Source organism: Astatotilapia calliptera, chromosome 17, assembly GCF_964374335.1.
Source record: "Astatotilapia calliptera chromosome 17, fAstCal68.1, whole genome shotgun sequence".
NCBI classification, from domain to species: domain Eukaryota; kingdom Metazoa; phylum Chordata; class Actinopteri; order Cichliformes; family Cichlidae; genus Astatotilapia; species Astatotilapia calliptera.
Window position 1 is genome coordinate 25,036,286 of NC_137438.1, and position 27,142 is coordinate 25,063,427.

Sequence of the window (27,142 nt, forward strand, 5' to 3'; positions counted from 1 at the left end):
GGTCCCAGCTGCTGACAGTGATCATATTCATTATTGTATTGCATGACGTTGTTTCAGCGTTTCAGAGCCCATCTGATAGAAACACTTCAGAGAGGAGAAGAAAAAGAAAAAGTAGAATAAGGAAGTCTTTGCTGTCTTGTGATGACCCTCTCTGGATGTATTACTGCCAGTGTCAGCCAGACCCCACATGGTCCCATTCTCACCCCACTGCCTCACACATGAACCTTGACCAAAGTCCACCCCCACACACGCAGACAGACACAAACACACACACACAGAGAAAGAGCAGGAGATGAAGGAGGGTGATAGTGAAGACGGTGTGGGTGAACTGAGCGTGTGCAAGTGAGAGAGATTGATTGAGGGGAAGTACCGGTGCTTTACGTGACAGCACAGACAAATGGAGAATGAAAAAGGTTGTTATGTTGGCCAGTTTTGTCCCCGTGCTGATGCCAGATCAGCAGCGTGAATTCAGCTTTTCAAGTGAGCTCCTCAGCTTTCTCTGGAAACAATAAGCCTGTCTGAAATACATGATCAGCCTTTTAGAGTCAGCTGAACGGGCACATTTTGCTTTCATCAGCCAAATCTGATTCCACGTTACAGTGCTGTTCATTTAAATGAAGTCAACAAATTTCTGAAATTTTAGCCTTTCCTGAAAGAAAAAAAGTCACAACTTTTAACTTGAACGCATTAGAATTAGAATTAAAGTTTAACACCGAACAAATAATCAAATGAGCACTACAAATCTATTTGATTTAAATGATTTATATCACCAATTACTTTCCACCCTTTCAGAATAAGAGCACAAAATTCAGGCCTCGTCTGTAGTCACGTTTAATTGCTAAATTTCAAAGGTCTTGCGTAATACAGAGGAATTTCTGCATGTCAAAAAGAAGGTAGTATTTAGCTGATATTTCACAAACTGTGGTTAAATACACATCCCCAACATAACAGCTCACAGTTTGAACAAATGGATCTTTTCTTCCACAACATCTAAAAGGTGTTCTATTGGATTTCGATTCTGATGCTTGGTTTGAAATTTAGCAGGTCATCTTGGCCACGTTTATGTATATAAGTGAATGAGTTGCTGGGTTGGGTCTAGTCTTATTACTGCTGGGCGACAAATTGCATTCTGAGAGGAGAAATTACAGTGCTGGGCTGCATTCTGACTTATACTGCAGCTCCAACTCCAAAGCCAGATGGAAGTTGACAGAGCATGGGACAGCTGCGAGACCCACTGCTATGTGGTAAATGCATGCTGAAATAGCCAAATTAATAGAAGGGGCTCAAGTCCAAACCAGGGTTCAATATCAGGCTACATTTTAGTGCTGTGAGCTGTTATCCAGTCAGCCAGACATCAATATTTACTGCTGCCATGGCACGACGAGAGGCAGAAAGGAGGAGGAGGCAGCCATTTTGGTACAGGGGCGACTTTGTGCCACTGTCAGGAAATCCCCCCTTTGTGGTGCGTTGGTGCACCACCTTGGGATTGTTGTTTCTTAGTAGAGGTCTGAATGTGACAGAAATACTGCAAGTGCTGTTGCCCATTCGTTAGTTGTGTATTGGAAAGTCTGACGCGTGTGCAAGCCTACTGTAAAAATGCAAAAGGTTAAAAATAGCAGACCAAACTAAACGAGGGTCTTGTTTTCCAGCTCTTAGAATTCTTGCATACAGCATGTTGCTCTGAAATGCTAAATTTCATGTGAAACACAAGCTCAAAAAAGCTTGATTTGTCCAGTTTTATTTTTATATTTTTTGAATTTCAGAATCTCTTTGTTAGTCATTAGGGGTTAATTTAAAAGCAGATGAAAGTGCTGACACGAAATGAGGCAACAGGGCAACAAGATAACATTAAAACTTCTGTGTAAACCTAGAAATGCGAGAAAGGAACAGAACATAAGCTGAAGATATGGGAGTAAGCGTAACACTGAGGGAAATTACAATTTATGGATATAAAAGGTTAGCTGTATTTCTTTTGACTAGCAGATTCATTGGCCTCACATCTGTTTCCCAGGGGGAGACACTTTTCTGCCTCGTAAGCACAAAAGAGTTTCCCGTCATCACCATGACAACCGTACTTCTGTATACCTTACAAAACCTTTGTGCGCCCCTCCAGTCCTCTCTCCGTCTACTTGGTTTTAGTCAATCTTGTCTTTCTGCTCAGGGAAACTTTGATTACCAGCACACACTTTTTCAACCACTACAAGGCCTATTATGGTCAAATGAAACACTATGGCCAGCCAGGAGCAGCATCTCCTCCCCTGTAAATCTGAGAACGTTGTCTCATGCTCAGAGTGCTGTGACAAGACAAGGTCAGGGGTTGCTCCTCCAGGTGATGTGTTTCCATAAGTCCACGGAGAGGAAATGCACATATATGGTGTGGTCTTTATTTATTACTGGCTCTTTTAACTGGATGACTGCAGAATCTCCTCCTTCTGCAAGCTCTGCACCTCTTCTAAAGCAATCAACCCCTGAGTGCATGAGGGATTTAAGAGATTGGATCTCTTCAGATCTATGATGTGATTTTTTTTTATCTATTGTGTATTTACAGAATAACTTATGATGTGATTGTGTACGTTTTTCAGTTTTCTGGCCGAAGCTGAAAATATCTCTACCCGAAGCAGTAATCTCAGGATGTAAATGGTTGAGTGGTCTGGATACTGTAAAATGAATTTGACAGTAACACAGAAGGACTGTCTGCCTTCGTGAACTGCTGAACACAGCAGGAAATCAGGGACAATTCAAGAGTCTCAGCATGCATGCAGACAGTAATGGGGGGTTGCTGTTGAGACCAATAACACAAACACAGGGATATCGGAAAGCTTGTCATTCAGCTCCGGGTTCCCACTCAGTGTTTCCTCTGTTTGTCTCTTTTGTAGATATTGGCACTGCTAGTCGATAGCTACATCCCTTTGATTTATCTGTTGGCTAATAAAGTCTTCAGACTTGTCACGCATAAAATGAAAGGTAAATAGAAAGGTAGACTGGGTTCTGGACTAGGTCTGTCATATAACGACTCCTCAGAGAAGCAGGCTCAATTTGTCAACACAAGAGCATTAGGGGGAAAGTGTCAAACGCCTGCTGTGTGCCTTTATTTATTTCATATAACTTTGTTCTTAATATTCTGCTCTGAAATGACTTCTGGTGGATTTAAAGTTGCATTTTACAGTATTTTTATTTTTTTGATCATTTAACATCCCCTTCAAGCTGCAGCACAGAATGTACATATTTCCACATATTTATAAGGAATCAGCAGCATGGGATTCAACTCATCAGGTAAAAACAATGGCTGGCAGTCCATCTGGTTCTGTAGTGTAGTGGTTATCACATCTGCTTTACACGCAGAAGGTCCTGGGTTCAATCCCCAGCAGTACCATGACTGTCATCTTCCCCTTAGCTCTTTGCCACATACAGACATCTTCACCCATAGTGATGAGTTTTGACCCTTTGGTAGATATAGAAATAAAAATGTGGTTTGATGACCATTAAATTAAAATAGGTTTTTCCATCTTTAGCCCTCGTAGCTGTGAGAACAATCTCATTAATTTCTCATGCGTTTTGTTAGAGAAGCAGGACTGAAACATGGCAGAAACATCTTGGTTGAGAAAAAATGAAAGAAGGGTTACTGCGTTTAGTTGTCTAAGAGGGAGAGAAAAGTGCTGCGGCTGGTCCCACACTCCACAGACTTTTACATTAAAATGCACAGATTTACCGCAGAAAAAGAGCATGTTTACATTTGGCCACAAAAACTGAGAATATTCTTAAGTCTTTATCCATTATAATGAGATAGATAGTTTAAGCTGACAGACGGTACCCACTCTAACACTTACAACCACTAGCTGCCTGCAAGGCTTCGCCACACCTAATTTGTCACTGGACTGTAACTTTGTTTTCTGTGCCTTTTGGGTCATTTTTAAAGCTTGTTTTAAGCTGATGATTTAGCCACTGCCCCTCCACCCACTGGTTTGTGAATCACGTCATTTTTAAAGCTTGAGCAACAACAGCATAATGTCGTCGCAATTTTGATGGTGTCTGTTTTAGAAAAAGGAGAAAATATAAGTTTGTGGAAGTGTTTACTAAAACTATACAAAAGATTACAAAAATAGCAATTACACAATTATTTGCAATATTATCATATATAAGAATGAGTGGGTATTTATATCTCATTTAAAAAAAACTCACAAGCATAGTAAAAACCTGGCTATAGTGACAACCCTGCTGTCAAACAAAGCAGGTGAAATTAGGTAGAAATATGCATGAATAAAGAAGCTTCCTACGCAGCACAGTAGACTGAATTTGTGAATGCTGCCAGCAGCGCTGAAGTAGAGACTAAAAGTAGTCAAATTCATTATCCATCTAGAACTGACACATCAAAGTCATTTTACACCACGGGCTGCATACAGCCCACTTTGGTCTGAAGTGGACCGAACCAGTGAAACTTGATAAATGTGTAAAATTACAGAAAAAGTGCTTTTTTCGCACTTTTTTCTATTTGGTATAGATACTTTCTGTAGTAAATAGCAGAAAAACTGAAACTATTTTGTCCAGTGGGCTGGATTAGAGTCTTTCCCGAACCGATTCTGGCCCCTGCGCTTTATGTTTGACACCCCTGAACAGCTCATCAGCAAGCAGACCCAAAGGGAGTACGCATTTTGACAATAAAAGAAGCCAGGTGCCTGCTCGCCTGTGTCCGACACTATAAACACCACTCTCCCTGCGATAAATGTTAGGCATACGTAGGTACTACACACTGCACACATGACTCACATCACTGTATACAGATTCCCAAGATGCTATCTGTCTTCTCTCCTACTCTGGCCCAGGAATGGCCCGACTGCTTCCCTCCTTTAAGGGTAAGACTGTGCCGTGATGCTGACACTTTTCTTTCATCCCCAAAGGATGTGTGCGTGTGTGTACTTGAGAGTCTTGACAAGTTTCTCTCTTTGTCGTGGCTTCAAGAGAAGGCATCCGAGTGCAGTTATTTACCCTGATTGAAGACTTCATGTGCTTTTGCAACATCAGTGTTCAATCATGAGAAAGTGGAGAGGGGACGCAGTTTCCTGCCCCCAACTGCGGGGTCTAGTTTGGTTGTGTCAACACTGTCCAAGCCTGTGGTCAGATCAAAAGCCGTCTCTAGTGTAAGGACTACAGTTGGATATTTGGTGTCCAAAAAGATCCCCACTTCCTTTTTCCCATACCCTGACCCATCAGCTCCTCGACCCCGAGCAAAGCTGGATCACGTGATCTCAGTGGTTCGACTCATCAGAGGCTTAAAATGAGTTTTAGCGAAGCAGGAGCGGCACCAAGCTTCAGTTTTTGGATGTAACCTGTCATGCTTTAGTGCTCTGCACTGATTTCAGCTTGTGGTTAATGATGCAACCTTGCCCCCAGCTGAACCAGCAATGACGTTACACTTGAAACTCTGTCAATTTTCTTTAGGAACAGCAGAGGGTGCTGTTGTTTACTAGATAATCAGGAGACTTGCTTAGACTCAACATGAACAATCTGCATGCTTTATGAACTGGGTACAGCTTATCACTTATCGTCTGAAGAAACGAACAGTACTGTATTTTCTTTTCTGACACCGTGTCCTGATCCTTCTTTTTTAACTGGCAGCTAAATGGTGCTTCTTCTTCTTCTGCATTTTGTTGTTTAGACAGACGCTGTCCTCCTCAGAACATTAAACTTCCTGGAAAGCACATAGACCAAAAACACTCACTGCTATATTTTACTGGGTCCCATTTGGTCCCACTTTTATTATTATACAAAATATAAATGGGAGATAACAGAACAAAGTACTCCTGAAATAACTATGATGTATGAAATAATGTCCAAAACACTCCTGGATGATTTCGTGGCGTCGTCTGGGAGGCCTGTCTCTTCACAGTCAGAAATAGGGGTACGGAAGGGGTACATTACTGTGCCCCAAGGTACAAAAATGACATTAATACAGTCTAAGGACAAATATTGGACCTCGGGGTAACTATCTGTACCTTTTTTAGTGTCTGAAAGGTACATACATGTTCCTTAATTGTGAAAAGTACTTATTTGTACCCATTCTTTCAAAAGATAAAGTACAGGTTGATTAAGCACTTTTTGATTAGAGTTTTTTTATTTTTATTATTTTTGACAAAAAGCACCCTTAAAAAAAAGCACCCTTATTGAACTCGGAGTGCGAGTTGAGCCCATCCTCACAACATCAAACAAAAAGTAGAAGAAGAAACTCAACGAATAGCTGGTGGATTCTAGAACTTTCTGTAAATGCAGCAGGTGCCATTTTGTTTTATCAACGGAGGGAGATGAATTACGAACTTGTCCGAGGAACTCTTAACAAAAATACAAGAGTGGGGCTTAGATGTCACCGAAGCTGAAGCTCAGCGTTTCAGAGGTAAGTTTTATTTAAAGAAAAATGTAGCATAATTACTAATTATTGGTTTAGCCTAGCTTAACGTATATTAGCAATTTAGCTAGTTTTGGCACTCTCTTAGCTCAAATTATGTCTTTTTACAAACGTTTTTACAAACGTTTCATGTGTAAAGTTGAGGTCACAGTTCTGAAAAATGAAAAATGTGTACACATAGTATTTGTATAAGTTTGAACTTATATACCGTATTTCCCGGACTACAAAGCGCACCTGAATATTAGCCGCACAAGCTAAAATCAGGGGAAAATCCTGTTTTGTACATACATTAGCCGCACCTGACTAAAAGCCGCAGGTGTTTCAATGTTGACTTATCATATGTAAGAGAATATGCACAAAGGGAATTGTCAGGAAAGAGATGGCTGTTTGGAGACACACCCCTTTTATTAATATTTTGAAAAACAAGTTATGGGTACATATTTGCACATGTAGTACATAACAGTAACCTACAGCACACCAGAAAAATAGATTCGGACTACCTTTTAGGCTCAGGTGCAGTGACACGGCTTTAACAAGAAGAAAAGTCAGTCATTCACCATCTTTCTCTTCTTCCTGCGCACTAAAACCACCAAAGTCCTCTTCTCCAATGTCGGAAACGAACAGGTTCAGGATGGCTTCGTCATCCACTCTCCGCTTCTCTCCTTCGTTGTCACTTTCAAAACCAAAGAAATCCTCGTTGTCAGTGTCAGAGTCGAACACCCTCAGAAGGGCCGTGGCGGTGTCCTCCTCTCCATCATGCAGCAGTCCAGCCCTTCAAAATCCGTTGGTGATCGTGGATGTTTTCGCACTTTTCCACGCTGTCAGAATCCACCGGTGGAGTTGAGCATAACTTGCTTTTCGCAAGTTTATCGCCGCTCGTCATCCATGCCTCCCGCTGAATGCGTAGCGCTACTTTGAAGTTTGTTTTTCGCGCTACTTCGTACGGCACTACATTGCCTGGCGGACGGACATGTGACTAACATACCACTCTTGAACCCCGATCCTTCCGCCAGGCAACGTAGTGCCGTACAACAGCGGAACAAACAAAACAAATCGTCTTACGATATCACAAAAATCATGGAAAATCCATAGAAAAGCCGCACCTGACTAAAAGCCGCAGGGTTCAAAGCTTGTGCAAAAAGTAGCGGCTTATAGTCCGACAATTACGGTATGTGGTTCAGCCACAGTCTATAGGTTCAGTAACCCCTGCGCAGCGGAACGGCGCAAAATTTGATTCCCTGGTAGCTGAATGCAGTTTACCGTTAGTGTATTAATGGTTTAATAAAATCACGTTTTTACATCCATTCCAAGGCCATCAACACACATGGGCGGCTGAATATAACGTCTAAAGGAAATATCTTGACGCCGCACTTGTTTAAAATATAACAAGGGTGTCGCAGCTGGGGTTTGATAGTCGCGTTTTAAGCAATGTGGGAACTTTTTCAGCATGTAATCTGAGCTTGTAATACGGTCCTGCGGGTGTTATCGCTATAAGTAATCGGTCTGAAAGAACAGACGGCAGAAACTGTCGGAAATCTGGAGAAAGGAGTCACCTTAGTAGTGAATATTAACAAATTACAGCATTCTAGTCTTTTTTTTTTCTTCCAAACTTGAAAGGGCACAAAAGCATGCTCAGACTCTGCTCTCCTGTGTCCAGTAGTCCCAAACAAACATCTAAATTTAAATATGAAAACTTTGCATATCGAGAGGATTCACTCTAAAGATTTGGTTTATTTTATTTAATTTACTTATTTTTTTTAATGAATATTTCTTTGAACTGAAAGAAGTATTACAAAAGGTTTTAATGTGTGTGATATACGGTTTTTACCCATGTAAAAATGTGGTGATAAATATTCTTACATGGAATTTAGAGTTTGTACTACCATTTATCTTGCAGACAATGAGGTTGATGGTGACACAGTTGACTGCGGTCTTACTGAGACTATGGTTGCATACCTTTTCCAAGGATCCTTCAAAAAGCAGGTTAAATTCAACCAATTTGTGTCAAGGATGAAGGAATCTTCAGTGACGCTGACTCTACAGACTGTCTCTCCAGAAGACTGGCAACCATCTACTTCGTCAACTTCAATAAGGTATTTTCTTATTTATAATGAAGTTAGTATGTCTGAAACATACATGTTGGCCGTTATGCACTTTTAGGATTTAGTTAATATGATCATTGTTGTCTACCATATGTATTGTTACTGTAGTGTTTTATACTTCAATTCATGCAATAAAAACAAACACTTAACTGTTTTCACAGCAATGAAAATACTTTGAGACTTTAACCGATACGAGTTCTTTGTGATGCACAGATCGTGTCAGCTCTAATTGTATATTTAGTCTTATGTTGGGTTTCTAATCTGTTTTGACTTTCTCTTCTCACTCTTGCTTTCTTTCAAGGGACCATGCGTCCAAGGAGAGGATTTATTATCCATAGACGCCCACTTAAAGGTCTTACAGTGCCAATATCAGAAGATGCAACCAGATACCATGGTGGTTCATAACCATATGCAGCAAACGTTTGCTTGGCGGCAGAAAGAAATTGCAAATGGTATGCCTGTGGAGGATGTGTTGAAGAAGTACCCCTTCTTAGGGATGCCTACTGGTGTAAGTCAGAAAGCTGAATTGAACTTGGAAATAGCTGTCACATTTAACATGTTTATAGTAGTAAATTTTATTTGCCCTTGACCTTGCTTTCTTCATCTGTCCCTCTTTCCTTTTTTTGTATGTTCATGTAACTTCTTACAGTATTGTTGTTAAATTCTATAAAAAAATAATTATGCAGCACCATACATAATTAATATCAACTTTAGATTATTTCATTTTCATACACTGTTATTTTGTACTGAAAATTAATTTTTTACTTGTAGCTGTGCAACGAACTCGGGTGGATCCAACCAACAACGGGTAATGTAAGCCAGCGATTTCGTGAAGGGCTCTCATGTGTTGCAGCAAAGGTGATTGACGTTACACGAGGGAAAACCCCACTCTACCAGCTCTACCTTGATGCAAGAGAGGAGGCTCTCACTGATGACCTACCAGGTATTTGCTTTTTTTTTTTTTTTTTTAACTTCAAGGCTTCCATTTTATATAATTTTTATAGGTAACTGGAAATGCCAGATAAAATGCATGGGTGATCTTGTGTTTTGTTGTTTTTTTGGCAGATCTTGACACAAGGGCTGCACTTTTATTCCTGCCATACGTCTTCAAGGAGAAACTGGATCTCTTTGTCATACTTGGAGAGGTGTGTGTATTAAAATATTTAGTCTATATAAAAGGAAAACAAATGTATCTTTTGTTAAGAGACTAAGATATTGCTTTCCTCTACCTTCTCTTTTGACTTCAAAGGTTTATCCTAAAACCCCCTATCCAACTGTTCAGCTACTTTATGAAGACTGGAAACCAGTGTTCTCCAGAAGCGCTCCAAACATTGTGAAGTTGGATGGCAGTGAAGTGTGCAGAAGCTCGTGTATTTTTGAAGCAATCATCTCTTCTTTCTGCTTGTATTTTGTCTTCAACCTTGCTTACCCAAAACATCTGAAGAACACCCTGATTTTTCTCCAAAAGTACATTGTGAAAATAGATGAGGGTGAGGACCGGCCTCTGCCAATCACAGTCACCAGACAAATAAATCTTCTGTATTGACCACCATGCCTCAGCCATATCAGTGCTCCAAATGTGGCAGAAGAACCTTTAGTTTGACAAAGCTTATTCAGCACATAGGTGATGCCAATTTTGATATAACCTGTGGACTCAGTGACTGCTGTTCTTCCTTCAAAAAATATGAATCTTTCAGACGACATGTGTATAGGAAACACAGAGAACAGGTGTTGTGTTAATATTGACACAATGTGGGTCTTTTGTGGAAAAATTCTCATTCCTCTGTTATATGACAACCATTTTCATTCATACAGTGTTAGAGTTGATAGTGAATGGACGTTGCTAAAACCTGGACAGGAAATTGATGTTGCAGCTTATGACACATACTGTGTTGATAACAGTTTGTATGTAACAGTTAAGCAATGTATTTAAGAAGGTAATAAATGTGACAAGTATTTTTGACTTTGTATCTTCAATTTTTCAAATCTTGAGAGGAAAAATATAGGAAATCTGTGTGTAGATACTGAACCTTTAGAAAGACATTTTTGTACTCCTTTTAAGGGTTCTTTTTTGTACTTTATACTAAGGGTACAACTTTGCCCTTTAAAGTACAGGTTTGACGTGTAAAAGGTACAAATTACAAGGGTACAAATCAGTACCCACAGTTTAGGGTACAGAACGGTACCTTAGAGGGTACCACCCCAGTGACAAGCCATTGTACCCTTATAGGTACATTTCTGTACTTTAATTTCTGAGTGTGTTCAGTATGGTGATGTGGTAGGGGAGTAAAAGGTACCTGAGCGCCCACATCGACAACTGGCTGAACTGGAAAACCAGCACAGAGAGTGTATATAAAATGGGGAAGCGCAGAAAGCTGAGATCCTTCAATGTGTGCAGCAAAAACTTGGAGATTTCCAATCTGTCAGCATTGCTGTGGTCTGCTGGGGGGCCAGCATGAGACCTGGTGACATCAAGAAAGCGTCAAGAAACATATTAGGAAGGCTGGCTTTGGAATTAGTTAGAAACTGGATATCTGATTCACTCCACTGCCATAAACACACATGCAGGAAATCTTTCATATCGTATGCTTTCACTCTCTATAATAGAATACATCTGTCTGGCAGAGTCATCTGCCAAATATTCTTCTTCTTATGATTATTATATCATCAGTCTTTTCACAGGTGTAACAAAAATATTTCCCTAAATATAGAATACATAAAGTATTTCTAATCTCATCACCTAATCAAGACTTCATGTGTGGAAAAGTTACTTTAAATCTGTAGTAAAACTGTCAATTTTACCGCGACATCAATATATTTTAATTACATTTATTTGTTTGTAATGTAGTCACAGGATGGTTCTGTGGTTCCCAGGATAGCGCAGTATGTCTGGAGTGCTGTATGTTTTACCGCAAATTATGTCTGAAGTTGTCATTTGAGTCTATTGAGGTTTTCACTAGAATATATTTTGACTTGTTACATCGGGAAAAATACTTAACCTTAATGTAAGTTATATGGTAATGTTTCATTAATTGTCAAAATGGTTATCCAGACAAAAATTCTCTAGTGTCGTAGCTATTATATACGAACATCTTGATTGCTAATAAATATAATCCTGGCAACGTTTCATACAGTTAAAAACATTGGCTAACGTCTTTTGTTCTACAAGCTGGAAATCGTCACTAACCGAAGGAAATTAGCCGCTAAAGTGAGGAGTTGACGATATAAAAAGAAGGTGCGGACCTTAGTTTTATCTAGATAACATTTAACCCGTTTAGCGTTAAATGCTTAGTATTTTATTATGATCAGTATTTGAGCTAAATCGGTGAGTTTTCCGAGTTGATCTAGACTGAATTGCTGTGAACGGACTTGATGGCTAACGCCAGTAACTGACTTGATAATTTCCATCTCCCAGCTAAACGTTACCGTTACTGTTAACTCTTGTTGTAACAGTTAATCTCCGTTGTTCAGGCTCGTTTGTGTTTTTTGTGCAGAATACCTCTGAACAACTTGGCACATTTCAATGATCTGACCATGAGACGGAGCCCGACGAGACCCCGGATTCTCAAAAGAAGAAAACTGCCTTTTCATCAAAATGCGACGGATTCACAGCCTGGAGAATCAGGCTCCAAAGATCCGTCAATACCAGCTGCTGTTCAGAGCTTTCCTGGTGGTATCCGCATCATGGACCATCCATCCAAGTCTGATACTCAGGTGGTTGTCAGTCCCGAAAAAGTAGAAGCTCAAAGCGTTATTGGGGACCTCACAGCTAAAGGCAATGAATGTGGTGCCCAGGGCCCAAACAAGTTCATTCTTCTGAGTGGGAGTGGCAACAAGTGGGACTATGGAGCTGATCCTCAGTCTGCTGCTGAAGCGGCTGCTACAAGGAGTACAGAAGGACATAAAGTCAAAGCTGAAACTACACGCAGTTTCCCAGGTGACAAACTTCTAACTGAAATTAAACCATGTACGGAAAAAAAGAAGTTTTTTTTTTAATGTTTAGGATAATACTTAAAGTATAAGTGTGGAATTTAGTGCTTGTTTTTCTCTCTGTCTGATTTGATAATCTGTATTTAACTCCTCCTCTGTTTAAGCAACAATGTTTTTTCCCCTTTTACTTTACTAGTGAATAAGGATGTAAACTGCGGTCCCTTTGACGACAGCCTTACCGACCTTAAGTGGTTGGGTAGGATGAGCACATGTGCCTTGGAGCCAAATTCTACAAAGCAGCTCAGCAGCAAGGAGAACCAGAACTCTTTACAGACTTTTGAGGTTCAGAGCTTTTTCTTGTTAACTGCTTTTTTTCCCTTGCCCTTTATGTGCCGACACAAACTTGTCTGAAGGCAACATTAACCCCAGACATGTTGCTACATGTTCCCTAAACACCCTTTCGTAACCAATTGGTCATGACTGTGATTTATAATGACAGCAATAGTAGTCTGATTACAGAAAATAGTTACACTGTCAGATTTATTGACTGTTGTTTGTTTGTTTTTTGTCATATAGGCACACAATACACATACCAGTGCAGAAGCTCCTCAGCAACCCATTTCAGAGAGGCCACCGTACTCCTACATGGTCATGATCCAGTTTGCTATCAATAGCAGAAAGAACAGGAGGATGACCCTCAAAGAGATTTGCATGTGGATTGAGGACAACTTCCCTTACTATAGAGATGTGGCCAAACCAGGCTGGAAGGTACTTCAGAGCTGCTGAAAGTGTGATATGTTCACAGCTCTGCAGCAAGCAGCAGTTTTCAAATACTTTTTCATTTATAATTGCAGAATTCCATCCGCCATAACCTCTCTGTGCATGACATGTTCATTCGTGAAACGTCTCCAGATGGTAAAAAGTCTTTCTGGACTATCCGACCTGAAGCCAATCGATGCCTCACACTTGATCATGTGTACAAGGTGAGTGCAGCTGACTCGTTGCTTTTACATCGGTGATATCTGGGAACATTTGTGGTACTTGGCCTGAATGCTTGTTAAATGCTTATTGTTTTACCTTGTGTTTATATAATGATTTTGCTTGGATCCTTGTTTTTCAATTGTTTGTTTGTTTTTATGGCTGACACCTTGAGAGTGTTTTGAGATTCCTCATGTTGTTTTTCATCTTATTTTCCCCCTAATCTCACTTCACATCTCTCTCTGTAGCCGGGCTGTGATCCAGTGACTGCCACTGTTCCTGTGCCAATGCTTTTACTGGCTAATCAAGTAAGACTGATTTAGCCCCTTTCTTTTTCTTTTCTTTTAGTTCTTCAGGAGCCATCTTCAAGTCACAACCTCAGAAAAATCTGAACGTTCATGAATCTATTTGTCACCAGACTTTCAAACCTACACAGTGTAGCTACACCTGTTTTTGTTGCAGGAGGAGACGAGAGCAGCAGGGAAGCAGAGAGGCTGAAGTCAGTCTGAAAGGCTAATGTGCTTTAAGAGCACTTGTTTCTCCTAATGTCTGGTATCCATACAATCATAAAACTTCCTTTTAGTCCTTTCCTGAGGGTAAAGATGTAGGGTCGGCTATGAAGGGCCAAATTTTGGACAGAACGCCAAGTTACAGTGTTGTTAGGTGGCAGCACAGTAAGGCTCCTAACTGATATAATTTCTGTCTCATCTTACTTTTCACAGCACCAAAAGAGGACACTTCCAGATGCAAGAAAAACACCAACTAGCTCTGGTGAGTTAAAAGAAATGTATGAGTTGTTTTATAAATTTGAGACTTGAGAAAAGTCAGAGGTTGGCAAACTGCTGTTTAGTTTGGAAATGTGTAGTGCAATGTTGATGTGTTTTCTGTGTTCAGAGAGAAAGATGAAACCTCTTCTGCCTCGAACCGATTCATACTTGGTGCCCATACAGCTCCCCGTCACTCCTTCTGTCTACCTGCCATCCACTTCTACCCCTTTTCCTCCGCCCTGCTCCCAGCAGAAGGGGAACAATTCACGAGGAACAAAGAGAGTCCGCATAGCACCGAAGGTAATGAATTTCTCATATATTTCAGCTTTTTAAAATGTGTTGTTGTTGTTGTTTTACTTCATAAGCTATGCAAGTTGCAAACTGCTTTTCAAAACAAGTATTTCTTGGAACTCCCTAGAGTTTACATTGACAACATTATGTGCATAGAGATGAGTATGAACTTCACCCATACCACTAAGATTTTAATGGGAATGGTTGCATGTCTGACAGGTGACACAAAGTGATTCCCCAGCTGTGATGATATCTCCTCAGAAGAATACGGACTTTAAGGTAGAAGTGAAGGAGGAGCTGGTATGTGTTCCAATTAAATGCGAGACCCCCAAAGCTCCTCCAAAGAGACAAGCCAGCAGCTCACGGCGCAAACAGCGCTTGGTTCTCTCTGTGAATGAAGAGCCTGTTCTCCTCTGCCACGAAAGTAATTTCTTTGACTCTGGCGTAGCCTCCGATGCTTTGACATTCCAGGACAATCCACATATTGAGCTGGATGAAGACAAGCATGGGCAGGAAAGCCCAGATAGGGAGTTCTCATTCAAAACCCAGATAAAAAGTAGAAGCCATTTGACCTCATCCACCCCCAGCAAGCCACCTTCTTATGTTGCATCTTTTAAAGTGACCCCGGTAGACAAAGGAAGTCAAAATATTCTGGACTTCAGCCCTAGTCATACACCAGGTGGTCCCACAGATACTCCACAACACGACTACACCACCTTCAGCTTCAGCAGCACTCCCTTTAAAGACTTGCCTCTGTTTAACTCCCCAAGAGAGCTGCTCACATCTGCTCCCTCCAGAGTGACCGGACCAGCAGAGTCGCCCACCGAATGCCTCAAAAGTAGCTGCTCCAGAGAGCTTCTGCAGGGAGGCAGTTCCACAGCAGCCAATCGCTCAATCACAGAGGGCCTCGTCTTGGATACCATGAACGACAGCCTGAGCAAGATATTGTTGGATGTTAGCTTCTCTGGTCTGGATGATGACGACCTTGGTATGGCGAACATCAGCTGGTCTGAGTTCATCCCTCAGTTGAAATAGCCAGAGGGCCGAAACACATTCTATGGCTAAGCAGTGTCACCTGTTTCTTTTTCCTTTTTTTTTCTTTGTGTAAACACTACATGATTAGGCCCACACCAAAGCAGCAAGACAGAAACAAATTTAGATCTGACACTATTTAAACCATCCGAACTGTCCATATTGAAGAGGATTTCTCTCAACAGAAGGCGAGGCTGTTGATGTAGGAAGAAATATCACGCTCCTAGTGCTCTAGAAATTTACTCTGGTTGTCTGTTTTACCCAACTATTCAGAAGCATATCTATCATTATACCAAAACAAGTTCAAATAAGGCCCACTTGATACTATCATTTTAAATTTCTTATTGGAGACTTATTCAGACCTCCTTTTTGCAGTAGTTTAGGAGCTTTTAGCTTCAAATTTCTTTTACATTTGCTTTGCTGCTGGAGGGTTCTGGCTACCACATGAGGGGGAAATGTAACATAGTTAAATAGATTGCAGGGATGCTCCAGTTTCAATTACCGTTTGATGGTTTTTCCTGTTCATACACCAGGTGGTCCCACAGATACTCCACAACACGACAACACCACCTTCAGCTTCAGCAGCACTCCCTTTAAAGACTTGCCTCTGTTTAACTCCCCAACTGAGCTTCTCAAATCCGCTCCGTCCAGAGTGACCGGACCAGCAGAGTCACCCACCGGATGCTTCACAAGTAGTTACTCCAGAAAGCTTTTGTGGGGAGGAGGCGCACCAGCCAGTCCCTCAATCACAGAGGGCCTCGTCTCAGATACCTTGAACAACAACCTGAACAAGATATTGTTGGATATTAGCTTGTCTAGTCTTGATGATGATGAACTTGGTATGGCAAACATGAGCTGGTCTGAGTTGTTCCCTCAGCTGAAGTAGTCAGAGGGCCGACACAGACTCTATTGCTAACCAGTGTCACCTGTTTTTGAAGGGGAAAAGTGTAACATCGTTCTTTCTTTGAATTTCTTTACATATTTGGCCTCCTTTGTGTTTTACGGTTTTCCTTTTTTGCTGTATTTGTCTGTCTTCTTGAAGGACATGAATTCATTTCTTGAAGGAATTTATTATATGTGTCAATAATTAATTACATTTTAAATTAAATAAATAAATAAATGTGTCTTTAATTAATTAACTAACCCTCTGGGTTTCTTCAAAATCACTATCCTTTCAGCTTGTTCTTGGCCAAAAGTGTCCAGCAACAGATTAGGTGTGTAATTTTTATAATTTTTTTGTGGGGTTTTTGTGCTATTTTTCTGCATACATTTTTAAACTATAACATCAGTTCTTTTTATAAATATAAAAAACCCTTTATTTTTTACATTTTTAAACCTTGAAACACCAGTTTGTTTGTACAATGCACTTGTTGGAAGACAACCTCAAAACTCACTTTCATATATTTGCATTGCTACTGGATTTTCTTGTATTATTAATAGCAGAGTCTGGGATGTGTAATCAATTAACATCAACAGTGATTTTTTTTTCTATTGTTATTTTTGTGCAGGGAAAGCGAAATAGAGCAAACTTTCTCTCAGCTTGTTCATTTGTAAGTATTCATAAACAGAGAAAATCATAAAATCCCATTTTCTTCCAAGTAATACATGCAACCTGATTTATTTGTAACCGTCACTGCAACTACAATTATATCAATAATTAACAGTATCAATGATTTTTACGCATTAATATATTTTTGCACAGTGACAGAAAAACTCCCACTCGACTTGTTCGTGGCCAAAAATGGCCAACCTGTTGTTTAAATTCACAAAATGCTATAAAATTCAAATATATTAAAACATATTTCTACTTTCATTGACTTGATTTTTTTAAATAAGAATCAGTTCTGGTCCTTAAAACCAAAATTTCATTCAAGTTCAGAATTTTAACCCTTTCAATACCAGTTAGATTACATAAATGTAATGATCTACAAAGAGATAAAAACCATAAAATCCCTATTTTCTTTTTGCAAATAGCTCACTCTTTCTTCACTCCCACATGGGGCGGCAGCTGAGGTGAGTTTCTGTTTGAGTCTCCTGAGTTCATGTAACGTTTTGAGTTCCAGAGTGACTTAAATCCCACTTTGTTTCCTTTGTGAATCAGCAGTCCATGTGTGTCTTTCCCTACTGATTATTCAAATAAAAGGAGAAACCTGTGATTGATGACTGTTCATTCTCATTCTGATCGGATGAACCCATGATGGTAACAACCTCCAACCTCCTCTGAGCCTTCCTTCAAAACAATTATATATGCATCATTACATTTTTGTGCAGTGAAGATAACAAGAAAAACTCCCTCTCAGGTTGTTCATGGGCAAAATTGGCCACCTCCTGTTTATATTCCCAAAGGGCTATAAAATTGACAAACTTGATTTATTAAACTAGCACCAGTCGTTGTCATGAAAACCAAAATATTTTTTAATTTAGAAATTATAGCCTTCAAACATATATTTTAATTTCCAGCCTTGAACTTTCAGTTGGAAATTCAATTCTACCCATCTGTCACACAAAACTTTCTCCACTTATGTTTCTACTGAGATTTCTAAAAACACAACAACAATGATAGGGTCTCGGATTCGTTTAAGGGAATCGTTTAACGTAGTATTGCATGGCAAGATCGTCTCCTTTCAAACAGAACAGAAGGAGTAAATACATGTTTGTGGAAGTGGTTAAATGGCCTGCATTTGTATAGCGCTTTACTCAGTCCCTAAGGACCCCAAAGCACTTTACACTACATTCAGTCATTCACAAACTGGCGCCACCGGGCCCTCTGACCGCCACCAGTAGGCGAACATGGGGTTAGTATCTTTCCTAAGGATACGTGGCATGCAGCTAGGAGGCAGCCTGGGATCGAACCACCGACCTTCTGATTAGTGGCTGATCTGCTCTGCCACCTGAGCTACAGCCACCACCAGGTTACTAAAACTATACAAAAGCTTACAAAAGCAATTACACAATTATTTGCAATATTATCATATATAAGAATGAGTGGGTATTTATATCTCATTTAAAAAAAACTCACAAGCATAGTAAAAACCTGGCTATAGTGACAACCCTGCTGTCAAACAAAGCAGGTGAAATTAGGTAGAAATATGCATGAATAAAGAAGCTTCCTACGCAGCACAGTAGACTGAATTTGTGAATGCTGCCAGCAGCGCTGAAGTAGAGACTAAAAGTAGTCAAATTCATTATCCATCTAGAACTGACACATCAAAGTCATTTTACACCACGGGCTGCATACAGCCCATTTGGTCTGAAGTGGACCGAACCAGTGAAACTTGATAAATGTGTAAAATTACAGAAAAAGTGCTTTTTTCGCACTTTTTTCTATTTGGTATAGATACTTTCTGTAGTAAATAGCAGAAAAACTGAAACTATTTTGTCCAGTGGGCTGGATTAGAGTCTTTCCCGAACCGATTCTGGCCCCTGCGCTTTATGTTTGACACCCCTGAACAGCTCATCAGCAAGCAGACCCAAAGGGAGTACGCATTTTGACAATAAAAGAAGCCAGGTGCCTGCTCGCCTGTGTCCGACACTATAAACACCACTCTCCCTGCGATAAATGTTAGGCATACGTAGGTACTACACACTGCACACATGACTCACATCACTGTATACAGATTCCCAAGATGCTATCTGTCTTCTCTCCTACTCTGGCCCAGGAATGGCCCGACTGCTTCCCTCCTTTAAGGGTAAGACTGTGCCGTGATGCTGACACTTTTCTTTCATCCCCAAAGGATGTGTGCGTGTGTGTACTTGAGTGTCTTGACAAGTTTCTCTCTTTGTCGTGGCTTCAAGAGAAGGCATCCGAGTGCAGTTATTTACCCTGATTGAAGACTTCATGTGCTTTTGCAACATCAGTGTTCAATCATGAGAAAGTGGAGAGGGGACGCAGTTTCCTGCCCCCAACTGCGGGGTCTAGTTTGGTTGTGTCAACACTGTCCAAGCCTGTGGTCAGATCAAAAGCCGTCTCTAGTGTAAGGACTACAGTTGGATATTTGGTGTCCAAAAAGATCCCCACTTCCTTTTTCCCATACCCTGACCCATCAGCTCCTCGACCCCGAGCAAAGCTGGATCACGTGATCTCAGTGGTTCGACTCATCAGAGGCTTAAAATGAGTTTTAGCGAAGCAGGAGCGGCACCAAGCTTCAGTTTTTGGATGTAACCTGTCATGCTTTAGTGCTCTGCACTGATTTCAGCTTGTGGTTAATGATGCAACCTTGCCCCCAGCTGAACCAGCAATGACGTTACACTTGAAACTCTGTCAATTTTCCTTAGGAACAGCAGAGGGTGCTGTTGTTTACTAGATAATCAGGAGACTTGCTTAGACTCAACATGAACAATCTGCATGCTTTATGAACTGGGTACAGCTTATCACTTATCGTCTGAAGAAACGAACAGTACTGTATTTTCTTTTCTGACACCGTGTCCTGATCCTTCTTTTTTAACTGGCAGCTAAATGGTGCTTCTTCTTCTTCTGCTTTTTGTTGTTTAGACAGACGCTGTACTCCTCAGAACATTAGTGATGGGTCAGTCGCGAACGAAATGGTTGTCAAATATTCAGAAGCATATCTATCATTATACCAAAACAAGTTCAAATGAGAGAAAAACTCTCTCAGCATGTTCATGTTGTTTACATTCACAAAATGTTATAAAATTCAAATATGGCTAAAGAACCAAACAGGACAGGCAAAAACAAAACAAAAATTTTTCTACTTTGCCCGACTTTATTTTTTAAATTAGCACCAGTCCTTGTTGTGAAAACTAAAATATTTTTCAAATTCAGAAACTACAGCCTTCAAATACCAGTCAAATTACATATTACTACTAACTTTTTAGGAAAAATAGCAATAAAGTTCCAATTTTTTCACCATGTAATTGATAAAAATTCATATTTTTTTCACTCATCATACCAGTAACAGTAACGATGCCTTTTTGGCATTATTTCTTCTTTTGATGAATAAAAAAAACAAAAACAAAAAAACAAACTCCCACACATAGCGTGTTAGTGGCCAGAAATGGCCATTTAATGACCAAACGACCACTACGATGAGCAAAATTTGTATTTCGGTGTGTGTGTGCATCCTCATTAGCAGCAGGATGTGCTAACCACAGTAGCGTGGTCTTTGTAGGCACACTTCCACAGCTGGAGAAAGTGGCTGCTGTTCTAATCCTAAAGGTGCACCTTTTGCACCTTTTTCTCATTTTGTTGGTGGGCTGTGGGTCACACTCTGATTCAGACTACTGTATCTTGGGATCAGTGGCAGAAGCGACTGATGAGCATCGGGGACAAAGCTATCTTGCAGCTGCTGAGGTTACCACCATGCACCCCTCTTCTGGGATCACTCTTCATTTGTAGATTTTAAAGGACTCCCACTCTTGTGAAGTGGTTTCCATGGGACAAAGGCATTATATTCCAAGACATCCAGGAGATTGTAGAAAAAAAGCTAGCAGCCAGCAGCTAGTTTTCCTTCAACAACTCAAGGTGCCAACATCCTGCCTAGGTCATCCACACTGGACAAGCTGGGGAGGTAGCTTTGCGTTGCTTCCCCTGATTGTGCCAACAAGAGCCAGTTTTCATCTGAGGAGTTTCTGTGCCAAGGTGAACCCCTTTCCCTTTTTTACTTTTAATCCCCACAATTTAATCCCCACATTTGTGAAAGAAAAGCAAAACACTTTTTTTTGAAAAGTCTGTAACAAAACCATCAAATCTGATCAAGGTTATTTAAATGCTGCAAAAGAAGAATGGATTGGAAAAAAAAAATACATATCCTAACCTTAATTACTGGGGGAGAATAATGAATGATGCTCATAGTGAGTAAAAAGTAAACTGAGTGCATTTTTTAGACAGAGATTCACTTTTAATGTGTATGTATAATATAATACAGATACATAAAACATTTGCTTTTGGAAAACATTTAAAGCTGCTGTACAGAATCTTTGAAACAAGCTTAAAACACTTTTAGAATATAAACAGAGCACTCTGCTTCTCTTTACAGCTCCTCACTCCACCAGGGCTGTTTGGCACTTTCTGATAGTGTGCAATTGTGATGTACGTACTGCGGCAGTCATACAGACAACTGGACGGTCCAAAAGTTGGCCTACCTATTACTGGCTGAGGTTTTAGTAGAGTTGTGGCTGAACCACATAAAAATATATCATTAATTTTAATCTCCACAATCAATGATAATTCCATGTGTTCCATGTGACTGGTTCTCAGATAGTTTTTTTTCTGCGCTATACAAGTCTCAATCACCAACATATACAAGCACCAGTGTTTTATACAGTTCATATGGTTTTTGTTTTATATATGTATTTTTAAAAACTAATTATTTGACTTACATGCTGCCATGGCTCACGCTGCAATGCATTCTGGGTAGCTTGTTCAAATGGGTTGCACTCAGAACCCTGAATTGAAGAATTCAGAAGAAACTTCTACCATCAGTTTTGCTCAACTTCAAAGCCACAGCAATGATGAGAGATCCACAATGTGCTAATTCATGTCCAGTGCTCTTACATTCAGTCAATTGGCTGCAGCTGCCATCTACACCTTTAAATTACATTCTGGTTTCTACAAGTCCTGCTGAAAAACCAGTGTCCTTTTCTAGCTAAAGCAGGGGTATGAAACGTATGGCCCGCGGGCCGGATCAGGCCTGCAAATAGGTTTAATCTGGCCCCCGAGATGATTTTGTAAAGTATAAAATTGAGATGCAATTTTTCAATAAAAGAAACTGCTGGGTTCTGGCTACCTTTACCCTGGGAGCACAGGAGCAAGCTGGACCTCTGCTGCTCCCACCCGAGGAACTGAAATGGGTGCAGGAGTCAGCAAGGTCACAGTTGCCCTCACCCGGGGAACCAGAACAGGCACAGGCAATGACTGGGCATTCGCCATACCCACCCGAGGAGTTCTCATGTCTGTCAGATTTATTATATGGACGTGGTGACAGTGTAAAGACAGCCTGTACTTGTGATTTTCAGACAAATTTTGGGAGCCGTTTTAACATTGGACTTTGTGGAAGAGTTGGATGGAGGAAGCTGTGCGTTGGTGACATTTATAAAAGAACCATAACATCTACTACAATAATAACAACATTGGATGAAAGAGGGCAATGATGGCTACGTTTTGAGGGTAAAATGATGGCTATAGACCGAATGCTGTGGACACAGCAGCAGTTGAAAGAGAAGATTTTAAGATCAATTTTTCCCCTGCTTCCACTCTAGCAGTTGAACTGTCTCATTCTAACCTCCAACATTCCGTCCCACACACACCCATTATAGACTCTGAAACGGATGAAAAAAGCATGAAACTTAAACTGGAACTGAAGTAAAAGTAAAGAGGATAATAAAAGATAAATACAAGCTGAATAGTTCAATGTCTTGGCTTAATTTTAAAGTTTGAATGGAATCTGTCGGTCAAGGTATGTGGAAGTAGTTGGAGTTGAAAGAGGAGTAAGTCGAATGAGAATCTGAAGATTCTTCCATTGAAATACACTATAGATTTTTGCTGAATAAAGTTGAATAATTTAAAAAATATATAAAAGTTAAAAATGAGAAAAATACAAGCACACATGTCCAAAAGAAGATGAATCTAATGGTGGTTGAATGGGTTTTCTAAGTTGAAAAGTGTTGAAGGAGATACAAAAATGTAAGGAAGATGAAAAGTAAATATCACCCCGAATACCTGTTTCCCCCGGCATTATACAAGAGGTCCATGCGACAATATTTAAAAATGCCTTTGTTTTGTTTTTTTAGATTTACAAACACAGGAACACGTGAGATCAAACGCCAAACACATGTACATTCTGTTCCCTGCCATTGTGAAACAACAGCAGAAACTCTCCGATCTGCTCAATATTAGATGGTAGTAAAGCGAGATCAACTGTCGCAAGCCCTATCTCAAAACAGCTTGCATTGTCGTGCAGCAGCCCCTGAACCTCCGCATGTGAAACCCCATCGGCCTCTTCGTACGGCACCCTAGCTGAAGACGGTATGTTCTTCAGAGTGATCCGGCAAAATAATAGAAAAATATACTTGTTTACCGGTTTCTAATGTAAGTGTTGTCTTTTGTGTGTTTCAGAAACATGCCAGCTAAAGGCCCTCTGCAGTCTGTCCAGGTGTTTGGACGTAAAGTGAGTAAAAATGTGCAATTTAATCCACGTGTGGGGTTGCGGCTAACTTGTCTTGCTAGTCGTAGCTGTAATGGCTGATATTAAAAGGTGGTGGGCCTCTGATTTTACACTGCAATTCCGCAGTAAATAAGCCAGTTTATATGGTATTTATAACATTAAGTAGTAATAATACTTTCATTGAAGCTTGTAATTACTGTTAGATGTGATGTAGGTGCTACACACCGGACGGTTTTGCTTTTCTTTAGCTTACCACGCTAGCCCTGGTGCTAGTGTTAAGTTTGGGTTCTGAATGACAGAGTTAGCTCAGGTTTATCCTCATACAGTCAAATAGAACGTATTTAACCAAACCATTAAATATCGCTAATCCGTCACATCACCTTGAAATGCGGAGTTGCTGTCACCTTGGATTTTAAATTGAATCTCGATGCGTACAAATGAGCGGAAATTAAGAGTTAAACATTACATCAATTGTGTATCACCAGATTGAACACGTTTGTATGTGCCATAGATTTACTCATTTACTTCGCCATGTTCATTTTCCACAGTGGGTTTTCTCGTGTCATTTTATTTTTTATATTTTACTTTAATTGAGCGACAACAGTTTGTGAAGCCTGTCCCCACCCGATGAAGTCGTGCATCAACTCCTGATGTTTACAGATTTGACTAAAGCTGAAGAAACTTACTTTGTTTTAGTTTTGTAAATTAACCCCCCCCCCCCCCCCCCAAAGTACAATATATTAAATTCAGTGGTATTCATCTGAACTTTCTGTTGCAGAAAACTGCCACAGCAGTTGCCCACTGCAAGAGGGGGAATGGCCTGATCAAGGTGAACGGCAGACCCCTGGAGATGGTGGAGCCTGCTACGCTCCAGTACAAGGTGAGTCCTAACAAGAGAGGTGAACATGAGTGATGTAAGTGGTCGTTATTTAATTTTGTGCACATCAAATGATGTCACAGTAGAGCGTGAAAGCTCTTTCTTCAGGCAGTTGATGTTGGACATTGTACATATGGGATTGATTTTATTTTATTTTTAATTTAAGCATAAATCTAGCTGCATTGGAGTTGCTTTTGGTACTTACAGTTGCATGTGTATATTTTAGAATACTATATGTAGAATTCAACAATTTTAAAATTCAGTTTTAAAACGATAGAAAGGATTTCCTTTTGAGAAACATCAATGACATAAATTTGACATCAATATGTGATTCTTTTTGTAAGCTTTTGGAGCCAGTGCTCTTGCTTGGTAAGGAGCGTTTTGCTGGAGTGGACATCAGAGTCAGAGTGAAGGGTGGTGGACACGTCGCACAGATCTATGGTAAGCAAAGTATTTCCTCTCTATAATTTTGCTCATGATGTTTTATGATTAGTGTTGAAAAAAGGCTCTGAATATCGACATGTTCTTCTCTCTCAGCCATCCGCCAGGCCATCTCCAAGTCCCTGGTTGCATACTATCAGAAGTGTAAGTAATGAAGTTTTTTTTTTTTTTTGTACAAACATCACTCTTTTGTAAATAGGCATGTTTAGAGTCACTCCAGAGTACTACACATAGGTGAGAAGTGGAAAGTATTTGATAATCCCATGGTGCATTTCTTCTTAATAAAATCGTAAACCGTAACACAGTACAGAAAATTTGGTTACAGTTAAATACATTAGAACTTTTCTGATTTGACAACTCCAGGCTTTTGAATGCTATGGTAGGTTAGCCTACTGCTGAGCTATTGGTGTTTGCTCTATGCTGCATAAAACTGGACTAAGACTGACTATTTAATTGTTTGCATTGGAATTGTTGCGTGATCATAAGCAGTGGGCTGAGCTGTGAGATAGAACTGCTGTGTTGTGCTCACTAGAGCAGGTCATTGTCAGCATGAACTATTTTTGAGATTCACAGGAAGGTATTTCAGAAGCAATCTAGAAGTGGCACACTACTTCACTAAAAATATGCATCTATTCTAAGTCACTTCACAGAGTACATGAGCAGGGCAGGAAATCAAAAATAAGATGACTTCTATCATCTGGTAAATTTTTAAAAATAAAATTCCCCCCGTGTGTGCAAATTTCTCTGCTTTAGATACTTGAGTACTCGTCCATTCTGCAGTAACTACTACTTTTTAAATATGGGTTTTGTTGGACATAACACACATTTATAAAGGAGCTGTGAGAGTAGAAATGAGTTTTTATTGATCTGATTTTTGTATGTATTGATGTACAACTGTCTCTTGATGACTAGGAAAGATCAGGGTTGCATTGTGGATATGAAACAGCTGGAAATTCTGTAGTTCTAACAAGTTCATAATAAATATTGAAACGTAGCACAAGGAAAAAGTTACTGCAGTTATGGAAATCTGCAAACAGTCGAACCAGTGAAGAACATTTGGCTAGACTGCATATTACTCTGAATCTTAATCTGGACTAATCTGTATTTGTTTTACTGCAGATGTGGATGAGGCCTCCAAGAAGGAGATCAAGGACATCCTGATCCAGTATGACAGGACCCTGCTGGTTGCCGATCCACGTCGCTGCGAGTCCAAGAAGTTCGGTGGACCTGGAGCTCGCGCTCGCTACCAGAAGTCCTACCGTTAATCCCCGTGTACATTTTCATAATAAATTGGAGGAACAAAGAAAACAAATTTGTGATTTTATTTATTGACTTGCTCTGTTCCACGGTTATCACCCCTGGTTATTGTCATCTTACAACTGCTCCACTGATTTGTTTTGGTTGCTAGGCACCTGCAGCCACTTTCTATTCACAATAGCTCAAGTACATTCAATCAGTGGGAAACAATATCACAGACGATTACCTATGTGCAGCTGCATTTGTTTTTGCTGACAGTCTCTAGTACTTGTGATGTTACTCAATCTGAACCATGGCTCTCATATTAGGTAACTCTCTGAAGCTACCAACAGTATTTACTGCTAATGTGGTCACAGAAATTACCTGCAACTATTGCATTTATCCCAGTCGTTTGCTATTTACCACTGGCCTTAACTATTTAGTAGTGCTAAGTTCACTACATAGGTCTTCAGAAAGGTTACAGACTGTTTAAACAGCAGAAATGTTTATGTTTTGATATAAGAAAAGGACACCAGATAATATTGAGAGTCACACTGATTAGCTGTGTGATAACGTGCACAGACTGTAAAAGATGCAACTTGTAGAAAGTGAGTGAAAATGTGCCTAAAACAGGCATGTATTGTAATATCCAGCAGGGGGCGACTCTTCATATAGGTTATATGGATGTTAATGGCAAAAACAGGGAAATGCTTCCCTTTTCTTTTGGGATGACTTGGTGGTCTTAAATCTGATTCAATATCACATCTCTATTTAAAATTCTATGGACATGGTTGAGCCTTTATATGGGTGTGCAGTATCAATGGCTGCAGGACTCTCCTAGAAAACCAGCCATAAGCAAAAAATATTAACAAAGAGCATAATGCTTCCAAATCTCTCATTGATTAACTTGGTGTGTAAAAATGTCTAACTGGACCTTTATGTAACGCCTTTTTGGGCCTTACTGATAA

General features: G+C 40.1%; 3 protein-coding genes, 1 long non-coding RNA gene and 1 other non-coding gene across 9 annotated transcripts; 4 read left to right on the plus strand and 1 right to left on the minus strand.

Annotated features, from left to right (window-relative positions):
* The first annotated feature begins 3,300 nt into the window (after window positions 1-3,300).
* On the plus strand, window positions 3,301-3,373 carry trnav-uac (transfer RNA valine (anticodon UAC)). Its single transcript has one exon. It is a non-coding gene; the product is annotated as a tRNA-Val (tRNA).
* A 2,353-nt stretch (window positions 3,374-5,726) lies between these two features.
* LOC145421492 (sterile alpha motif domain-containing protein 3-like) lies at window positions 5,727-10,455 on the plus strand. 2 transcript variants are annotated; one of them, XM_080291897.1, is made up of 6 exons: window positions 5,727-6,385; window positions 8,295-8,490; window positions 8,801-8,951; window positions 9,353-9,442; window positions 9,565-9,644; window positions 9,749-10,455. In XM_080291897.1, exons 3-6 carry the CDS (start codon window positions 8,876-8,878, stop codon window positions 10,043-10,045), a joined length of 543 nt encoding a protein of 180 aa, XP_080148023.1. In that variant the 5' UTR covers window positions 5,727-6,385; window positions 8,295-8,490; window positions 8,801-8,875; the 3' UTR covers window positions 10,046-10,455. The 2 variants fall into 2 exon arrangements, with proteins under 2 accessions (XP_080148023.1, XP_080148022.1); XM_080291896.1 differs by having other exon boundaries at window positions 5,739-6,385; window positions 8,801-9,007; window positions 9,271-9,442.
* On the minus strand, window positions 9,417-12,180 carry LOC113009746 (uncharacterized). The gene is made up of 2 exons (XR_003270242.2): window positions 12,033-12,180; window positions 9,417-10,961 (listed from the first exon to the last, which is right to left on the minus strand). It is a non-coding gene; the product is annotated as an uncharacterized LOC113009746 (long non-coding RNA).
* On the plus strand, window positions 11,405-16,618 carry LOC113009745 (forkhead box protein M1-like). 4 transcript variants are annotated; one of them, XM_026148241.2, is made up of 10 exons: window positions 11,405-11,734; window positions 11,994-12,466; window positions 12,626-12,771; window positions 13,006-13,197; window positions 13,284-13,412; window positions 13,656-13,715; window positions 14,130-14,178; window positions 14,302-14,474; window positions 14,685-15,453; window positions 16,031-16,618. In XM_026148241.2, exons 2-10 carry the CDS (start codon window positions 12,034-12,036, stop codon window positions 16,381-16,383), a joined length of 2,304 nt encoding a protein of 767 aa, XP_026004026.2. In that variant the 5' UTR covers window positions 11,405-11,734; window positions 11,994-12,033; the 3' UTR covers window positions 16,384-16,618. The 4 variants fall into 4 exon arrangements, with proteins under 4 accessions (XP_026004026.2, XP_080148021.1, XP_080148020.1 ...); XM_080291894.1 differs by having other exon boundaries at window positions 11,407-11,734; window positions 11,994-12,436; XM_026148243.2 differs by having other exon boundaries at window positions 11,672-11,824.
* A 6,632-nt stretch (window positions 16,619-23,250) lies between these two features.
* rps16 (ribosomal protein S16) lies at window positions 23,251-26,250 on the plus strand. The gene is made up of 6 exons (XM_026147994.2): window positions 23,251-23,481; window positions 23,572-23,623; window positions 24,399-24,500; window positions 24,842-24,938; window positions 25,035-25,082; window positions 26,058-26,250. Exons 2-6 carry the CDS (start codon window positions 23,576-23,578, stop codon window positions 26,201-26,203), a joined length of 441 nt encoding a protein of 146 aa, XP_026003779.1. The 5' UTR covers window positions 23,251-23,481; window positions 23,572-23,575; the 3' UTR covers window positions 26,204-26,250.
* The last annotated feature ends 892 nt before the right edge of the window (window positions 26,251-27,142 follow it).